This window comes from Lontra canadensis, unplaced genomic scaffold (assembly GCF_010015895.1).
Source record: "Lontra canadensis isolate GAN:19392208 unplaced genomic scaffold, GSC_riverotter_1.0 scaffold43, whole genome shotgun sequence".
Taxonomy (NCBI): Eukaryota; Metazoa; Chordata; class Mammalia; order Carnivora; family Mustelidae; genus Lontra; species Lontra canadensis.
This window is the reverse complement of record NW_022631037.1, coordinates 12710896-12730414: the sequence shown is the minus strand read 5'-3', so window position 1 is coordinate 12730414 and position 19519 is coordinate 12710896. Positions and strand designations below refer to the sequence as shown.

General features: G+C 56.2%; 1 protein-coding gene across 1 annotated transcript; it reads left to right on the top strand.

Annotated features, from left to right (window-relative positions):
* The first annotated feature begins 520 nt into the window (after positions 1 to 520).
* Positions 521 to 16865, top strand: GPR179 (G protein-coupled receptor 179). The gene is made up of 12 exons (XM_032871419.1): positions 521 to 1314; positions 2602 to 2710; positions 5301 to 5388; positions 5803 to 6038; positions 6866 to 6934; positions 7297 to 7406; positions 7731 to 7966; positions 8143 to 8281; positions 8971 to 9076; positions 9643 to 9789; positions 11343 to 12298; positions 12372 to 16865. Exons 1-12 carry the CDS (start codon positions 521 to 523, stop codon positions 16588 to 16590), a joined length of 7209 nt encoding a protein of 2402 aa, XP_032727310.1. The 3' UTR covers positions 16591 to 16865.
* The last annotated feature ends 2654 nt before the right edge of the window (positions 16866 to 19519 follow it).

Below are 19519 nucleotides of genomic sequence, written 5' to 3'. Positions count from 1 at the left end.
ATTGCTGCAGGAGGCTGAGTGGAGCAGAGGGGAGGAGAGAGGGGCACAAGCTCATCTGCGGTTGCTATGGCGCCCCATCCTGGATTTGCCCATCTCTCCTAATGGAGCAAAGGGCAGAGGGAGGGAGGGAGGGAGAGTGCGACTGGTCTGGTCTCATTCTCTCCCCTCCCGTTCATCTCTCTCTGGAGCTGATGTGGGGTGCCCAGTGGGGGAAGGGAGCCTAGATGCTGGATGAGAGGAGGAGGGAAGAGGGGTGGTGCCAGGATTAAGAGGGTTTGCAATGGGGGGTCACACTGAGAGAGGAGGGGCAGAGCCCTCATGCCTACATCCAGAAGCCAGCTGATGACGTTAGAGAGAAGGAAAAACAGGCAAGACGCACAGTGTGAGAGAGAGAGGGAGAGAGGAAGAGAGAAAGCGAGGATAGGAGGCGTGGAGCCAGCCAGCCTCAGCCTGGGCTCTCATGAGCCCCTAGATCACCCAGGCAGCCTGGACCCCTAGGGACCGGAGAGCTGCCCTGAGGATGGGCCCCAGAGCAGGGGTCATGCTCCACCCTGTGTGGGGACTGCTGGGCTGCTGTTTCCTCTGCAGCTGGGCTCTGGGGGGTCCACGGCCCCACCGCTCTGGGCCACCTCTGTCCTCCCATTTCCAACCGGGGTCTGGGCCCCTGTGGGTGCCCCGAGAGGGAGCCGAGGCAGCCCTGGCTTTTCTCTACTCTGGAGACACCCGACAGCTGTCGGGGGCTAATTGCAGTGAACGCTACGAAGCGCAGGGTGCAGAAGCCAGCCCAGGGCTCCCCCCAGTCCTATGGAGGGCAGCGGGCACCCTTGCCCAGGCCGCTAATTTCCTCAATATGCTGCTGCAGGCCAACGACATCCGCGAGTCCAGTGTGGAGGAAGATGTAGAGTGGTACCAGGCACTGGTCCGCAGCGTGGCCGAGGGGGACCCAAGGGCGTACCGGGCTTTTCTGACCTTTGACCCTCCGCCAGGGGCCAGCCACCTGCCTCTGGCCCTACAGGCCACACGGATGGGGGAGGAGACCCTCCTTCAGGACTTGTCTGGGAGCAGAGTTCAGGAGGAGAGCCCAACCAGGGCCCCGGACACCTCTGCCCTACAGAAGCGAGTGCTGACCAATGACCTTGGGAGCCTCGGCAGCCCCAAGTGGCCACAGGGGGATGGCTATGTGGGGGACATGAGGCATGTGAAGCTCTCACCTCCCTTCCTGGAGTGCCAGGAGGGCCGGCTCCGTCCTGGCTGGCTTGTCACACTCTCTGCCACCTTCTATGGTCTCCAGCCAGACCTCAGCCCAGAGGTCAGGTAAGTGGGTTTGCGCAGTCTTTGACACATTTGTGGGTACATGGGGGTGGGGGCCCCGAGTCCAGCCAGCTGTGCGTGGGCCATTTGGCACACACATATGTATCTGGGGGGGCACAGATGTGCCTATTTGCGTTCAGCTATTTGCAGTTGACTCTGGGAATCTGTAACTGTCTGTTAGCACATACAGGTGTGAGTGTACACAGTGCGTATGAATCAACCCACTTGTACGTAGGTATAGACATATGTGTGTGTACAGCTGGGCACAGGTCTGCCCCCAGGTCTGGGGAATGGGGAGAAGGCAGGAGCAGGCTTAGTGTGGATGACAGTGATAGGCCATGCACGAGTAGTCTCATGGGCATTCCAAGAGTCCTACCTGCTGCTCTTAAGCAATCTAGAACTATAAAAGGAGGCTTCTCCAAGGGAAGAAAAGTTCTTGGGGGGGAAGCTTGGGAACCATTCATTGCCCTTCCGTCTAGGAGTTGGCCAGTTCCCCAGGGTCACTCCCAGTGGCTATATTCTCACATCAAGTGGGTTCCAGTCCTGCTTGTCCTGACTGGTACTCTTCAAATGACTGACCTCCTCCTTCAACTGGAATAAAGAGGTGATTGGGAACCCTGGTGGGGAGGAGGCAGCAAATGGGCACAGAACTGCAAGGCACGCAACAATCAAATTGTTTTTCCAGCTCTGTGTCCCTATTCATTGCTCCCAACAGGCTTTCCCTCCTGCCAGCCAGCGTCCTGGCCTCTAGCCAGCTCTCCCCACTCAGCCCAGAGCAGAGTTTGGGAGCTCTGGGGCAGGCAGCTCCATTCCATAGTTCCTATGCTGTGATCAATTCAGATCTGGTTTGGGCAGAGTGAGGGGGTGGTTAATAGCTGAGTTCAGGGCCTGTGCGTGTGTGTGTATGTGTGTGTGTGTGTGTGTGTGTGTGCATACATGCAGTAGAGATGTGTGAAAATCCCCTTCAGACAGATCATCAGAGCCCCAGCTTCCACATGTCTTGACATGCCCCCTCCGTCTACCCACTGATAGAAATAGGAAATGCTAGGATGTTGAAAAGCTGAGGGATGTCGGGGAACAACCTACAGGGAAGAAGACTGTTGCCCACAGAAACAGTGAGGATGAATAGCACTGGAGAAATGGAATGCAGGTGTGCCCTCTGTCCTTGCACACTGCAACTGCTCTGCTAAAGTTTGCAAAGCTTGCAATGCTCCCTGGTCTGGGGCCTGAGGACACATGACCACCTTGGCACCCTTCGCTGCACCCCTAACTGCCAACTCACTGCCCTAGGGGGCAGGTGCAGATGGACATAGACCTTCAGAACGTGGACATCAATCAGTGTGCCAGTGGGCCAGGCTGGTACTCCAACACACACCTGTGTGATCTCAACAGCACCCAGGTAAGGATAAGGAGGACAGTGGAGGGGGGTGCCCTGGGGTCCTGCCTCCCTTCCCCTTTCCCATCCCTGCCACCACCCAGTTCCTGGGAGCAACTGACCAAAGCATATCAGCCTCAGGGCTTCAAGGGAATCCCTAGTGATGAGAGAGAGACAGAAATGAGATTCCAGGCTTTTAATTTTTTTTATTTTTATTTTTTCAAGATTTTATTTATTTATTTGAGATTGAGAGAGAGAGAGAGAGAGTAGGTGTGTATGCACGCGTGCACGCGTGCACGTGTGCACGCACGCACATGGGGTGGGGGGAGGGACAAAGGGACAAGCAGACTCCCCACTGAACAAGGAGCCCACCCCAGGACCCTGAGATCATGACCTGGGCTGAAGTCAGACACTTAACTGAGCCACCCAGGCACCTTGAGATACAGGGCTATTTATTTATTTATTTATTTTTAAAGATTTTATTTTATTTATTTGACAGACAGAGATCACAAGTAGGCAGAGAAGTAGGCAGCGAGAGAGGAGGAAGCAGGCTTCCTGCTGAGCAGAGAGCACGATGTGGGGTTTGATCCCAGGACCCTGGGATCATGACCTGAGCTGAAGGCAGAGGCTTTAACCCACTGAGCCATCCAGGCACCCCTAAACCAGGCTATTTAAAAGTGAGGACACTTACAATCAAAAAAATACTTCAATAAAAAATAAAAACTAAAAGACAAGAAAAGAAATTTCAGAAATGATATGTTGATGGTCATTTCTGAGAAGTTCCCAACTTCTCCTGCTTGATACATAATAGGCACTTAAAGTTGAATGAATAATAAAAAAAAAAACACGAACATAGAAAAAAAAGTGAGGGGCCACCTGGCTGGTTGTCTGTAGAGCATGTGACTCTTGATCTCTGGGGACCTTGAGTTTAAGCCCCACATTGAGTGTAGAACCTACATTAAAAAAAAAAAAAGTGAGGGGTGCCTGGGTGGCTCAGTGGGTTAAGCCTCTGCCTTCGCCTCAGGTCATGATCTCAGGATCCTGGAATGGAGTCCCGCATCGTGCTCTGTGCTCAGCAGGGAGCCTGCTTCCTCCTCTCTCTCTCTGCCTGCCTCTCTGCCTACTTGTGATCTCTGTCAAATAAATAAATTAAATCTTTAAAAAAAAAACAAACGTGAGGACACTTACAGCCTGCTCCCCATCCCCCAGTGGAGATAGTCTCCCTTGTTCCTTTGAATTCTCAGTATGCATCCCTGTCTGTTCTCCCTTTTGGTACTGGGTGCCCTAAGATCCATCCCCAGGACCGCTCCCTAAGCCCCTATTAATCATCCCCTTTCCCTCTCCTGGACCACATTCTCCATGTTGATAGAGCTCCTAAGTGTAATTGTTGGTTGGGGTGTGGGAGGACTCTAACCAAAGCAGGAGCTTGAAGAGCTCTGGGATTAGTAAAGGTGAGGGAACCCAAGCCAGGTGCTGGCAGACTCAAAGCCATGGATGCAGGAGATCGGGATAATGGAAAACAATGGCTGGTAATCCTGCAAGCCCGGGACTGAAAAACTGGGAGGCCAGTGAACTAATAATAATTTGCTCCACGGCTGCACTTGACCGCGTGTCGTGCCTGAGCTGAACCAAAGCCAAGGCGAGCCCTGCAGCCTGCTGGGAGGTGGGGCGGGTTTGGGCATCTGTGGCTCTTTGGGGCACATGTTTTTGGAACTCTAAGTCCAGGGATGGAGAAGGGCTCCCATTATTCAGTGCATTATTAAACCCAGCCACAGCACGTCTCAGTACACATTGGCCTGATTGTGCAGACGCTGGTGGGAACATAGCGCGTTCTCGTGCTCCTGGCAAGAAGGGAAGCTGGGCCACGATTTCAGAAGTACCACCGTGTAACTTTTCTAGGTGAAGTCAGGTGCTCAATGTGGAAGCTCCCAGGGCAAAGCCCTTCCTTCATCCCATTGTTAGGTCTGTCCCTAACCACTGCCTCCAGCAGATCTGACCTCATGCATGTGCTCATCTCCCCTGCCTGGCTCTGAGGTCTGCTCCGTCCCCTGCTAGGCAGACATCAATGGATGGAGGTGGAATAAAGAGCTGGCCTTGGCATCCCACCAGCCTGGCATTAGCCTGGTATTAGGGCTGGGGAAATCAGTCCTGTGCCAAAGCCAGATGGCCCCTGGTAGGGGAAGCCTCTCCTCTGTGGGGGCCTTTTCAAACAACCTGTGAACCAAAGAGGGAAGGTGATGGGGACCCTTTGAAACAGGATGTAGGCATACAGATGTGATTGGACTCCAAGTTCTCCCTACTTCCACCTCCCCTGGTGCCTCACTGTAGCAACAGCTGGGCACTGGGACATGGGATCTATGAGGCTCCCGTCATTGCCTCTAAGAATAAAAGGGTGATCTCTTCCCAAACTCTTTGTTGAAAAGAGGTGATGACAGGAATAGAGTAGGGTTTCCAGAGAGAGAAGGATTCCTAAGGACTAGGGAGGACTTCTAGTGGGGGGGGGGGGTCCCTTGTACAGAGCAGGTGCTGTGAATAGGAAAGTATGTGGACCCTCCATCTCTTCCCAGGAGCGAAAACCCCATATAAATCCCTATCGTGTTTGTCATCCCTGCAGTGTGTCCCCTTGGATAGTCAGGGCTTTGTCCTCGGCCACTACCTCTGCCGCTGCCGACCTGGCTTCTATGGGGCAAGCCGCTCCGGGGGTATGTTAACCATGGTGAGGGTCAGGCTGGGCTGGGTGGAGGGGGCATCCGGGGAGAAAAGGCTGGGGTGAGACACTGGCAGGGGTCTTATGGGGCAAGGGCAGAAGGTGGAGAGAAGCAGGCAAGGCAGGCAGGATCCACTGTGGGGGTGTCTGCGCCTTCTGAAAATGAGCCCTTACCACGCCAGTCTAATGCAAGTTGAGCCTCGCAGTGAGTCCTAGCCTAGCATTGCCTCTTTCTGTTTCCCGGCCCTTCCCTGGGAATATCCACTTCCTCACTCGCCCTGCTTCCCAGACTGCCCCAGGTGGTGACCAACTGTAGGAGGGCAGGGAGAGGGCTATGGTGACCCATGGGAGAGAAGGCTGGCACGCCCCCACCGGGACCCTCTCCTTGCAGCCATCTTGTTCTTTATAGGGTTGGGAGAGAGTGCTGCCCAGCCTGCTGGGCAATTCGGGGCCCTACATGGCAGCTCCGGGAGGCTGCTGCAGTGCCAGCCGTGTGCCGAGGGCTGCACCAACTGCAGGGACGCTAGGCCGTGCCTGGTGGAGGAAGCCTCGGCACTGCGGGCAGCCGTGCTGGCCTGCCAGGCCTGCTGCATGCTGGCCATCTTCCTGAGCATGCTGCTCTCCTACAGATGCCGCCGGAGCAAGGTAAGGAAGGCCTCGCCTCTCCTACACATGTCCTACCGTCCCTTGGGTCCCCAGCATCACCTAGGAGCCAGAGGCTCCCTAAGACAAGAACTCAGAAGAAATGGGTTCTGGTCTTCATGCTTAACCTAACACACCAGGTGACCTTGGGCAAGTGACCCCATTGCCTTAGATTTGTTGCCTGTTAAGTGTAGGCATTGACTTGATTCAAAACACAGTGTAGGCACTAGGGAGACATGGTCTAGACTCCCCTGGAGCTCCCAATTGAACAGAGGAAGCAGGCCTATAAAGAAAATGACAACGCAGCACAACAGAGGCGAGGATGGAAGTGTGTGTTGGTTGCCATGTGAGCTCAAAGAAAGGACCCAGTTGTCCTGCTTGAGACAGCCTGGGAAAGCCCATCTGGAGAACATGACATTTGAGCCAGTCTTGAAGGTCAACTAACTGATTTCCAGGCAGAGAAGGGGTTACCTAGACAAAGAAGCAGTCTGACCCAAAGTCTGGGGAATGTGTGGGATCCTTCTAGCTCCAGCAGCTTGTGACTGGAGCCCAGGTCTGCAATCAGGCCCCTTCTAGGATTGGGGAGGTAGGGGGCGGGGCTAGAGGAGAGATGCTATGTGCAACCTTGGTCTTAGCCTGTGGTGGGACTGGGGGGGGGGGGGGTGGCGTGGCTGTGGACCAAGAGGGCAGAGCTGATGTTACAGGGTAAGACCTTAGCCCAGGGCCACCAAGTGACTCCTAGAACAGGCCTGAGATTCTCCCCCACGATCGTCCAGGCTCTGCTTTCCCACTGCCCTGTTCACACACCTCTCTCTTTCCTGGGTTCACAGAGGATCCGAACCTCTGGAGTTGTCCTGCTGGAAGCCATCCTTTTTGGATCCCTGCTCCTCTACTTCCCTGTGAGTCTGTGGCCAGAGTCTGACCCCACGTGATCCCTGGCTGGTGTCCTCCAAACCCCAGAATCCTACCTCCTTTCTGCTCCCTTAGAGAAATTCAGAGACCTCAAAATCTCCATACTCATATCTACAAATGGCAGGCTGGCCTGGTGAACTCCAAAGCCAAAGAGTCCTGGCTAAAAAGAGCTCGATGTCCTACTGTGTGACTTAGGACAAATGACCGAACCTCTCTGATACTTCAGCTGCTCCTCTGAGGGATGGAGGTGATGATGCCTCTGTGGCAAGGCTATTAGAAAGGGGAGCAGATCAGAAAGAGGAAGTTCATGGGAGAGCCCCAACTTCTGTCCCCCTCCCGCACTCCCCAGGTCTTCATTCTGTACTTCAAGCCCAGTGTATTCCGCTGTATCGTTCTCCGCTGGGTCCGATTGCTGGGTGTTGCCACTGTCTACGGCACCATTATACTCAAGCTTTATAGGTAGGGTCTGGGGCAGACCTTGCTCTGGGGCTGCTCACTCCAGGCAGCCCCAGCTCCTTTGGAAAGGGGTGGAGTTCTTCCCAGCCAGACCTTTACCAGCTCTACTCCCCGGTGCACCCCCCCCACCCCCACCCCAGGCCCACCCCTATCACCATAGCCCTCCTCAGATGCAGCATTTTGGGGGGGCAGGGAGGCAGCCAACCATGGGAAGGACAGGAGGACAGGCAAGTGTGGAGGGGAAGGAAGCCATGGACAGAGGCCAGAGACCTGGCCCCTCTCCTTGGCTCTCCGCCTATGCCTCTCCCACCACCCACACCCTTGTAGAGTTCTCCAGCTGTTTCTGTCTCGCTCGGCCCAGCGGGGCCCCCACCTCAGCAATGGGCGGCTGCTGCAGCGGCTGGGGCTGCTCCTGCTGCTCGTGCTGGCCTTCCTGGTGGTGTGGACGGCGGGGGCCCTGGAAAGAGGCAGCCATGCACCCCTGGTGGCCCGTGGCCACACTCCTGCGGGCCGCCACTTCTACCTCTGCCATCACGACCGTTGGGACTACATCATGGTTGTGGGTGAGTTGCTTCCGATGAGCCTGCCTCATTGGGAACCTCCATGCTGCACCTGCAGGGATCCTCCGGCCTTGGCCTTGCCCCCAGTCCCCGCCTCCCCCGGCACACCTGGCACAGAGAGGGGCCACCGCCCAGCTGCTGAGCTGGTGCCTGCATCTCTGCCTCCCACTCCCCCACAGCTGAGGTGCTGCTCCTGTGCTGGGGCAGCTTCTTGTGCTACGCCACCCGAGGCGTTCCCTCCGCCTTCCATGAGCCACGCTACATGAGCATCGCCCTGCACAACGAGCTGCTTCTCTCCTCTGCCTTCCACACGGCCAGGTGAGGCCTCCCCCCACCCCGACCCACCACACCTCCCCATCGCCCACCACTCTCGCCTCTCCCAGGCCCGAGGAACCCAATCCCACAGCCATCCTCGCCATACAGCCAGGCCTCAGCCAGGGGAGAAAGGCCCCTCCGCCATCGGTGGCCCTCCCCTCAGATACCCTTCCTGCACCCCAGGTCTTATGCAGCACCCCAAAAGAGGAAGTGTGTCTGCTCCTAATTCTCCTCCTAGTCCTAGGCCACATGTCCGGCACCTCCACTGTGCTTCCTCCTACACATGCTCAATTCTCCCTGCCTTTTTCCCCCCTCACACCTCAGCCCCTCCAGCAGCAGGCCCGCTGTGAATGTTCACAAGGACTTGGTGGTGTGGCAAAGGCAGAATCAACCCACAGGGCATCCATAACAGAGCTGGGAGCATAAATCTGTGCTCTAGGAGACCAGAGAAGAGTAGTCTGGGAGGGCTTCTCAGAGGTGGGGGGTTAATGTGAGCCTTGAGGTAGGACCTACATCCTTGAGGTAGGACCTACATCCTTGAGAGGGCAAGAAGAAGGAGAAGTGCCCTTTTCAACCCACCCAGAAGCTCCACAGAGATCAGGACTGGAGCTAGGAGGTGAGCCAGTGAGACAGGTGAGGGAGAAGAGGCCCCTGCCACCGAGAGCTGATGTTCCCCTCCCTCACACCCTCAGGTTTCTGCTGGTTCCCTCCCTGCACCCAGACTGGACCCTGCTCCTCTTCTTCTTCCACACCCACAGCACCGTCACCACCACACTGGCTCTGATCTTCATTCCTAAGGTGAGGTCTCCCCCCTCCTGGTTGTGAGCCTACCCCAGCCCCTTGGTAAGGGCACCGTGGATCTGCCGTCGCCGCAGCGCCCTCTTCAGGTCAGAGTGAGGATGACACCCTGGGGGAGAGTGGGCGGAGCCGCAGGGGCCTGGGGGAGGAGCCCGCTTGGGGTGGAGGGTGGGGAGGAAGCGACTGTGTCTCTCTGCCTCCCATCTGAGGGCAAAGGAAATCAGAGCTAGAGCAGGAGGGGTCTTTGTAACACACCTAGCAGTTTAGTGTGGTGGACTCTGAAAAATCAACTTGGAAGCAGTTACAGAGAGATAGGTCAGGGAGCTGAAGGCCATGGCTAGGAATTGTGGGGGCAGTTGCGTCGGACCCCACTCTCCCCAGTCTCTGAGCTAAAGAAAATCAGGGAGGATGACAGAGAGCAAAACTCTTCCTGCCCTCGGAATTGCGAATTAGAGAGGGGGTGAAGGTGCCCCAAGTAAAGATGGATTCCCCGGAGCAGGTGGGAATAGGAGTAAACAGGGAGAAGAGCTGACTTTTTTTCCCGCCGTCACACCCACCCTGGCCAGTTCCAGAAGCCGGGGGCTCCTCCCCGAGAGGAGATGGTGGATGAGGTGTACGAGGACGAGCTGGACCTGCAGCGCTCAGGCTCCTACCTGGACAGCAGCATCGCCTCAGCCTGGAGCGACCGCAGCCTGGACGCCGGAGACATCCGGGTAGGAGCCGGCCTCCTCGCCTCCTTTGGATGCTTGCTTTTAGAGACTGGGCCAGGATTACTGCTGCCCTGCAGCCTGGGCCGTGTATCCTGCAGGTCCCTCCCCTGGCCCTCACTTTCCCTCTCTCGAAGACCTGCCTCCTTTCTTCCTTCCCTTCTCCAGCCGCCTCCCCTGACTGTTGATGCCTTCACACACCACCTAAGTGAAGAGACCACTAGAAGCCCAGAACATGCATCCCTGAAACCCAGGCCACTTGGCAAGTGAGAGGCAGGGCGGTGGGTGGCGCTCCACTCCCACCCAGCAGGGGCAGTCGTGAGGGACAGGACATCTGGGCACTTGGTGACCCTAGGGCCAACCACGGGGCTGCATAGTTCACACGATTAGCGACTACCAGAGATTTCCACATCAGGACACCCATTCCCTGGACTTGGCAGTCTTAGAGAAGGGAAGTTTTTCCTGAGTCTTACCTCAGGAGAGCATCTTTGCCCTTCTTTTTCAGTGTAGGGGCATCAAAGTCACGGAACCCAGATCAGAAGCTCAGTGGGTAGGAAATAAGGAAACCTGGCAGTCTCAGCCTGTTGTTTGATGAAACCCAAGGTGTGGGAACAACCTCAGGAAGCCATTTTGTCCATTGTCTCCATCTCCCCTGGGGCCTCCCTGTACCCCTGACTTGTTTGCATCTCCCAACTCGTCCTTGTCCTAGCTGCCTCTGCCTGTTTTCCCCCCGTGTCCTCCTCCCCTTCTGGGCTCTGCCTCCTGGGGAAGAGGCTGAACTGAGGCCCCAGTCGAGCTGGGAGGTCAGAGAGTGTGGAGGTGCTCGGCCACAGCAATGCCAGCCCGTACCCCTACTTTGCGGAGCAGCACGCAGTCTCCGTCCCTATGCCGATGCTGGCTCTGAGGAGGAATCCAAAGTAGAAGGTTCTCAAATTCCCATTCCCGCCCTTGAACCCGAATAGAGCACTTCTGTCACCATCAATCTCACGTGACCCTCCTGAGGACGCTCACAGGAGGCAGCTAGCTCTTGTTACCTCGTAGAAGCAGAGGCTCTGAGAGCCTTCAGGGGGCGCCTGGGTGGCTCAGTCCATTGAGCGGCTGCCTTAAGCTTTGGTTGAGATCCTGGAGTCCTGGGATCGAGCCCCATATCCTGGGATTAAGCTCTGTGCTCAGCGAGGAGTCTGCTTCTTCTTCTGCCCCTCACCCCCACTCATGCTCTCTCTCAAATAAATAAAATCTGAAAAAAAAAGAAAACAGCCTTCATGCACATGCTGGGTCAGCAGCCTGGAACCCAGGCTTCCCGTCACCCAGGCAAGTGGCTTCCATCAGATCACAGAGAAAGGCGTGCCCCCTGCATCCTCAGAACCAAGCAGATGTGACTCAGAGAGGACAGGTAGATCCTGAGGGTTGTCTAAGCAGGGAAGGGACACAGCTTGGTGGGAAGAGATGCTCCAGAAAAAATGGTCCAAATAATGGCTGGGAGAGCGGGAGGCAGGGCAGTCAGGCCCTGGAGAGAGCTCCATGCTCCATCTGCTCTCCTCATGCCTCCCTCCCCGCAGGACGAGCTGAAGAAGCTCTATGCCCAACTCGAGGTCCACAAGACCAAGGAAATGGCTGCAAACAACCCGCACCTGCCCAAGAAGCGAGGCAGCTCTCGCCAGGGCCTGGGCCGCTCCTTCATGAGGTACCTGGCCGAGTTCCCGGAGGCCCTGGCCCGCCAGCACTCCCGGGACTCGGGCTCCCCCGGCCTGGGCAGCCTGCCTGGCTCCTCGCGCCGCCGGCTCCTCAGCTCCAGCCTCCAGAACACTGAGGGGACCCCGGCCTTGCGCAAGTCCCGCAGCACCTACGACCACGAGCGCCAGGGTCACCGCCGGGAGCAGGACCCACCACTCCTTGACTCACTGCTGCGCAGGAAGCTGGCCAAGAAGGCCTCGAGGGAAAGCAGGGAGAGTCGGGAGTCGGTGGAGGGGCCCCCTGCCCTGGGCTTCAGGTCCGCCAGTGCCCACAACCTGACGGTGTGCGAGAGGCTCCCCAGGGCCAGACCCACGTCCCTGCAGAAGTCGCTCAGCGTGGTGGCAGGCTCCAGGGAAAAGGCCCTGCTCGTGGCCAGCCAGGCCTACCTGGAGGAGACCTATCGGCAGGCCAAGGAGCGGGAGGAGAGGAAGAAGGCCGAGGCAGCCTTGGCGAGCCCAGTGAGGAGGCCGTCGGCCAGGAGGCTGGAGCGAGCTCGAGGGGCCCCCCTGTCAGCCCCACCATCCCCGGCCAAGAGCCGCAGTGTGGACGGCTCCCACATGTCCACCGCTGCCACAGGGAGGCTTCAGGAGGAGGCTGCCAGGAGGCTGCCTCACCCGCCCGTCCGGCACCAGGTCTCCACACCTATCATGACCCTGTCTGGAGCGGGCCTGGGAGAGCCAAGAATGCTGTCTCCCACCTCCACCCTGGCTCCAGCTCTGATGCCAGCTCCCGCCCCAGCCCTGGCCCTGGCCCCAGCCCCGGCCCTGGCCCCAGCCCCGGCCCCGGCCCCAGCCCCGGCCCCGGTCCCAGCCCCAGCCCCGACACCAGTCCCTGTCCTGGCACCAATCCCCGTGCCCCCCCCAAAGCCCCAACTTACTCCCTTTCATCTGCCCCTGGGAGAATGCAGAACTGCCAGTCAAGAAAGGAAATGTGGCTCAAGAAAGCCCCTCAGGGCCAGAGCGGAGCAGCCTCTCCCCTTCCCCAGCTAGGGCCAAGCTCTGGAGAGCCCTCTCTGTTGCAGTTGAGAAAAGGAGCACAGGGGAGAATGCGGGGAACACAGAGGATGGACGCCTCCAAGGGGGTGCTGATGAGGTCGATGAGGACAAGTCTAAGGTCTTCTCTAAATCCCACAGCCTCAAGACCCCCATTCAGCAGGTTTCCGTGCACAGTCTAGGCCTGGCTATCAAAGCTTTGACTCGTTCCCGGAGCACTCACAAAGAGAAGGAGAGTGGGGAAGGGAGTCCTGAGACAGAGGAGAAAGGCAGAGTTGCAGCGGAGGGCGAGGGTGTGGGGCCATGCCCCAGGTCCCCCAGGCTAAGCCGGCCCAAGGCTGTGAGTAAGCAGGCCGCCCTTGCACCCTGTGATGACGAGGAGTCCCTCCAGAACCAACAGAACACTCACACCTGCAGAATGCTTCAAGTCTGTGGCCGGGAGGGCAGCAGGGAACAAGAAGACAGAGGCAGGAGGACATCCCACTGTCTAGGGGAGGGGAAAGGAGAGAGAGCAGGTAAAGCAGGGTCTGCTACACTGAGGCAAGCCAGCCAAGGCACAGTTGGGGACAAAAGTGCTGAGGGAGCAAAAGAAGCCCCTTTTGGGTGGCGGGAACTGCCCGAAGCTGGTCTCCAGTCCCTGGGCGGAGCTGACCGCAGGATGGCAGAGATGTGCCCCAGGGAAGTCACTCAGTCGGAAGTGTGTCAGCCTGACCGTGGCTACAACGCCCAGATCTGCCCCTGGGAGGCGAGCGAAGGAGCCCCTGAGAAGGGGGCATTACGACAAGATCTCGATGACTCCCAAGAGAGAAGGAGAGCCTCAGAAAAGTCAGAGCCCCAAAGTGTGGTGGTTTTTGCTCGGAAAAAGCCAGAGAGGCTGGTCAGGGGGCAGGAGGCCGTGTGTCCCTGGGATGGCGCTGATCCTGGGAGTCCGTCCTGCTGGTCAGTCTCTCAGGACTCTGACAGAACCAAGGGCAGGTCTGAGGCAGTGGGCAGGAGAGAGGCTGGAGAGGTGAAGAAGCATCAGCAGGAGGGCACAGGCCCAGATGTTTGTACAGCTGACACTGCCAAGGCAGAGCTCTGTCCCTGGGAGGCATGTGAGGGAGGGAATGGGAAACCATTCCAGGAGGGCATGAAGAAGCTTCCCCAGGAAAAGCAGGAAACCTCCAAGAAAGCAACCTTCTGGAAAGAACAGAAACTGAGTGGGAACTTGGAGTCTTTTTGTCCGTGGGAGAGGACAGATTTCCGGGGCCCCTCAGCAGTCTCCACTCCGGCCCCAGGAGCCCCTGGATGCTCCGGGAGTGTGGGCAGTAGCATCTCTGAAGTGTGTCCGTGGGAGGCAGGAGATGCTCCTACCAGGAAAGCAGAGATCTGTCCCTGGGAGCTAGGTGATGAGGTAGTGGGGAAGGAAATGCTGAGTCAGGGGACAGGGGGAAATTTTCTCCAGGAAGAGGGGAAAGCCTCCAGACAGGTTTTCCCTGGAAAGCCTGGAGAGATGGGAGAGATGGGAGAACAGGCTGGGAAGGCAGTGCAGAAAAGGGATCAACAGCAGGAGTCAGTGTGTCCCCAGGAGACCTCAAACCCTGGGCCCTCCCGCCCATGTCTAGATAGTTCCTCAACCAAAGCTGGTGGCCAATTCCTTAGCAAGGGAGGAAGCAGAACAACACAGGTAGGTCCCCGGGAAGATCCCAGGCCACAGCCAAAGGAAGTAACACCTGCCAGGGCAGAACTCTGTCCCTGGGAGGTAGATGAAAGAATAAGGGACGACTGGATGTTGGACCAGACAGCAAAAGCAAGAGAATCTCAAAAGGACAAGGAGAAAGTGCCTGGGATGTCAGGGATCAAAGATGGCACAGCTGGAGAAGAGCTTGAGGGACAGATCCAAAAGCAGGAAGCAGTCTGTCCTTGGGGGAATGTGGACCCTGGCAGCTTCTCCCCACAATCAGGCCCTCAAAAAGCAGATGGATCCAGAGCCAGTTTCCACATGTCAGGCAGTGTGGGAAGCAAAGCTTCGGAGATCTGTCCATGGGATATGAAGGACACTGTGTCTGCTGAGAAGGCTGAGGTCTGTCCCTGGGAGGTGGGTGCTGGAGCAGGGCAGGAAAAGGCTTTGGGAGTTGAGGCCGTTAGGAAATTTCCAAATGACACAGGGAAGGTTTCTGCACGTCCTGGACCCAGCAAGACAGCTGTTACTGCTCCAGAGAAGCCAGAGAAGCCAGCCTGGGAGCGGGAGGTGGCCTCTCCCTGGGAAAGCTTGGATCCAGGCAGCTCCTCTTGGCATTCAGACTCTCTGGGCACAGAGAGACCAAAAGCTGGATTCCAGGAACTGGACCACGTGGGCTGCCAGGCAGCTGAGGTGTGTCCCTGGGAAGTGGAGGAGGCCCCTGCCAGTGAGAAAGCCAAGATCTGTCCCTGGGAGGTGAATGAAGGAGCTTCTGGGACGGGACTGGACCAAGAGAGGAGGAGTGACTTAGCAGGGCAAGGGGAGAAAACTCTAGAAAAGGAGAGACTCACCTCCTTGGGAGAAGACATACCAAAATGGGAGACAAAACAGAGTCAAGAGCAGGAAGCTGTTTGTCCTTGGGAGAAGGGCTTGAGGGAACCCTTGGTGGAGGGTCCTGAGGTCTCAGACTCATCCGTAAGCATGAGTCGTGAAGTGGCTGAGGGACATTTCTTGGAAGTGAGGGATGAGGCAGCAGAGAAAGGGCGCCTGACACACGACCCAAAGACGGGCTCCCTCCCAGGACACAAAACCCCAGAAAGAGCTCCATCTTCAAAAGTAGAATTCACTACTGACCATGGGGGAAAAGCAAGCGATGAGTTACACTCTGTCTGTGTCTGGGAAAGCATGGCCCCAGCAGGCGCTGTCTCTCACCCTGACCATCAGGGCCGTGACCAGCCTACAGCTGGCTCTCAGACACCGGCCAGCATCGGGGGCAGGCTCACTGAGGTGTGCCCGTGGGATGCTCCTGCCTTAGATACTCCTAAACCTGACAGCAGCACCAAAGCTGCCATCTGCCCCTGGGAAGTGCCTGAAAGGGCCCCAGACGAAGGGACGGCAAGCCAGGATGGAAAAGGGCCACCTCAAGAGGAGAAGGGGAGAGCCCCGGGAAGACCAGAGCCCAAAGCTGTGGCGGTTCAGGAGAAGCCAGAGAGGGCAGATGGGAAACAGGAGGCGGTGTGTCCCTGGGAGAGTCAAGACTGTGGGGAGCTGTCTCCACAGCCAGCCCCGCGAGCTTCTGACAGGCGCAAAGGCAGTTCGGAGGCAGCAGGCACTGTGGGGGCCAAGGTGGCAGCAGTGGGTCCGTGGGAAGCAGAAGCAGCTCCATCTGCTAAAGAAGTGGAAATCTGCCCTTGGGAGGTGAATAAGGAAGCTGCAGAGAAAGGGGGACTGGGGCAAGAGGTGGACGGAAAGTCCCGAGGGCAGGGAGAAATGTATCTTCAGAAGTCAGCCTCTGGAGGGACGGAAGAACACATTTCCAAAGAAGCAGCAAAAGTCAGCCGAGAGCAGGAGACCGTGTGCCCCCAGGAAGGCAGAGGTTCGGGGACTCCCTGCCCCCAGCCAGATGCTCCCAGCGCTGGCCATCCCACATGCAGTCCCCAGGGAGCCAGCCGTGCAAGGAGCAGGATGGCGGAGATGTGTCAGTGGGAAGTCACAGATCCAGAAGGGAATAAGATAAAGGGCACCATGGCAGACGTCTGGGACTGGGAGGGAACTGGAGTGCCATCTGAGGAATCCGGCCTTCTGGCTTCAACAGCAACTCAGAAGGAAGTATTTTTCCCCACAGTCCCTGAGAACCCACCATGCCTTTTAGTCCACAGTCCTCTGGGTAGCTTCCTTCCAGAAAGCAAAAGCGCCCGCCCTGAGGTGAGTAAGACAGGCAGTTCTTTTACTCCGGAAGGTGTCAGAGAACTCCAAGGAGCCTCAGGACATGGGCCAAGGACGAGCTCAGCCCCAGAGCCGAGTCTCCAAGAAGCTGAGGTTCAGGAATCCTCCTTAACTGGAGACCAAGGAGAAGGGGCTTCTACAGCGCCACAGGAAGAACTCTCCCTGCCAATGGTCTATCCTTGGGACTGTGAGTAACAATGCCATCACGTGAAGTCGAATGTCGGGCGGCTGGTTTTCAGAGGCCAAGGTCCTTTTCAAGTCCTACGTGTTCCCAAAGAGCCGAGTCAGAGACACTGGGCCATTTCCCTCTCCAACAAGGCCAGAAGTCAACTCATTCTGAGACAAACTGTACAAGACCGGGTGGCTCAGACCCCAAGAGTCTCACCCCTTCTTCACTTCCTACTCTTGTTCCTGCTCCAGAGAACAGAGGCCAGACCCTCTGCTTCAGGGGAATCCTCCCATCCAGAGGACTCAACACGAGCTGTGTCTGCACACCCACTTCTGCAGCCAGTGTCAGGGGTGAAAGAAGTCAGCAGGTCCAGCCCACGTTTTCTCATAAGGAGACCCCCTTTCTTGACCATTTTCTGAGAAGAAATGAAACCATGCAAGACACTGGCAGTATTAGGGACTGAGGAAGGCTGTGAAGGTCACCGTAGGCAGCTTGAGAAGTCACTTAATTCAAGTTCAAGGATAAGTCTGGGGAAAAACTTAAATGGCTCAAGAGGGGTCTGAAATGCCTTAAGGACCTTGCCATCTTGACTTTGGCTCTCCCCTTCTGCCGTATTGATCCTCATGCCCACCCTGCAACACCAGAGATGGAGAGCACAGGAGGTAAGGCAGTGGCTCCAAGTCCTCCCAGGGGGAGCCCTCCCTTCCAGACACCCTCTCCATCTGCTTGTGCCCCTTACTAGCTTTTTCAGATGGTTTCTCCCCACTTCTGCCCCATGTTTTGCATCTCGAGTTCACCTCTCTGGCTCGTTCTCCTCCCAGGCTTCCAGGGCTGTCATCAAAGGGAACCTGCTCAGCTGTTGGTATAACGGGAGCCAGGGGTTTCTGGTTCTGATGTGAGTACTGCTCCAAATCACTTGCTCAGTAACAAGAGGCCCTCATCAGTTGCCTTTCCAAGAAGCAAGAAAGCAAGTGGGCCCTGTTTACGGCCGGCGCCAAGAACTGTCCTCAGAAAGAGTAACCCTACCAGGCAGGTTCGAGGTCTGAAGGTGGGGGAAAGGGCATCATAGAAACACAAAGCCTTTTTCTTAGTGAGCTCGGCTCTATCCTCTCAAGTGAGTTCAGTTCAGGCTACCCTTGCTTAACTGGTCCTAGAGAAGAGTGCTGGAATGAGAGGATATTATCAGAGGGAAGTGAGGAAGGAGAAAAGCGCTGGTCAAAGCCCTGGCATTGGCAGGGGTTAGGTGGGGGGGAGGAAACAGGCAGACTAGGCATGGCAGAGCTTGGCAGGGACCCTGAAGATGACAGTAAGCCTGCCCTCTAACTGCGTGGACCCTGATGCCATTCACAGGGAAGAAAAAGACAAAACAAGGAGACCAAATACCCAATGGGGGAAAAAAGTGAGTCTGCATATACATATTCTGGGCAGCTTCAAGACTTTGCCAGAAAAAGTAACAAAATCCTCCATTTCCAAAAACAAAGAATGGAAAAACCCAGTCTTTCAGGGACCAGATGCCCTTGTTCTCCTATCTACCCTCTCCCACTTACCTGGTCCCTTGCCCTGGGATTTCAGAGCAGCAATTAAAGCGTACTGCTGCTCTGGGCTCTGGCTAGTTAACCTCCCCGCTTCTAAGCTGATGAGAAGTTTGCTAACCACACATCATAACAAGTCCATTGGGTCGGGTCTCGCTGGGAACAGAAAAGTTGTTCCTATAACCGCTACTGAGAAATAAACCATGGGAAAAAAATAATGTTTTTTCTTGTTTTTTCTTTCATGTTAGCTCCAGCTTATTCATTATGGTGATTTTCTTTTTCCAATGTTTTTAAACAGGCACAGTAGACAGGTAGGGAAACAAGAGTTAGCCCGAGGTAACTACACTGCAGCCTTCCGGCCTTTGGGGCGGTCTGGCTAATTGTCAGCCAGTCCCCAGCTCCGTTGCTGGCACCGCAGACGGACTCTGCCCAGGCCTTCGAGCCAATCCTTTACATCTGGGTCATTCGCTCAGCTGGATCTGATCCCAAGGGAAAATGGAAACGGCACTTATCCTCTGGCTGCCTGTGGCAGCTAATGCTCAGCAGCTATTCCGGATTATCTGGAGACCCCTGAGACCCATCTGGGGGAGTGGGAGGAAACAGCTCATTTGAAGCACTGTTTTTACATAGTCAGAGAAATCAGTCGGTCATGTGCCCAGTAAGTGCACTCTTTTCCTTTCTCTGCTCTCCTCCCTTCCCTGGATTACTTCCCCTCACTCCACAGTGCCCAGCTGTGGATCCTGCTGATAGCACTTGCCTTCTCATTTTGCCTTAATCCAGGGCTCAGGCAAATAGGATGTGGCCAAACCTCACTTCAGCGGAAATGCTACAAACTGATGTACATTTTAAGCCAAAAGGGTTGAGACTTAAGTAGTATGATCAAGACTGGCTGCTTCGGATTAACCCACCAGCGCTGCCTCTCCCTTAGGCATACACATCTCGTTCCCAGCGTCTGCATTCAGCAGCTGTTGTAAAAACATCAGTTTTCCCCAGTGAGGACTGATCTGTTGGCTGCCTTGCTGACGTGGTAGTTTCAGAGAGACTGAGGAGTTAGGTTCTTTTTTTTTTTAATGAACTTATTTGAGAGAGAGAGTGTGTGAGTGAAGGGAGAAGCAGAGGGGGAGGGAGAGAGAGAATCCCAAGCAGACTCCCCACTGAGTGTGGAACCCAACTTGGGGCTTGATGCCAGGACCCAAAGATAACGACCTAAGCTGAAATCAAGAGTTGGATGCTCAACTGACCGAGCTGCCCAGGCAGCCCGAATTAGGTTTTTTTTTTTAAAGAATTTATTTATTTGACAGAGAGAGTGAGAGAGCTCAAGCCGGGGGAGCATGACAGGAAGAGGGAGAAGCAGACTCCCTACTGAGCAGGGAGCCCGATGTGGGACTCAATCCCAGGGCTCAAGGATCATGACCTGAGCCAA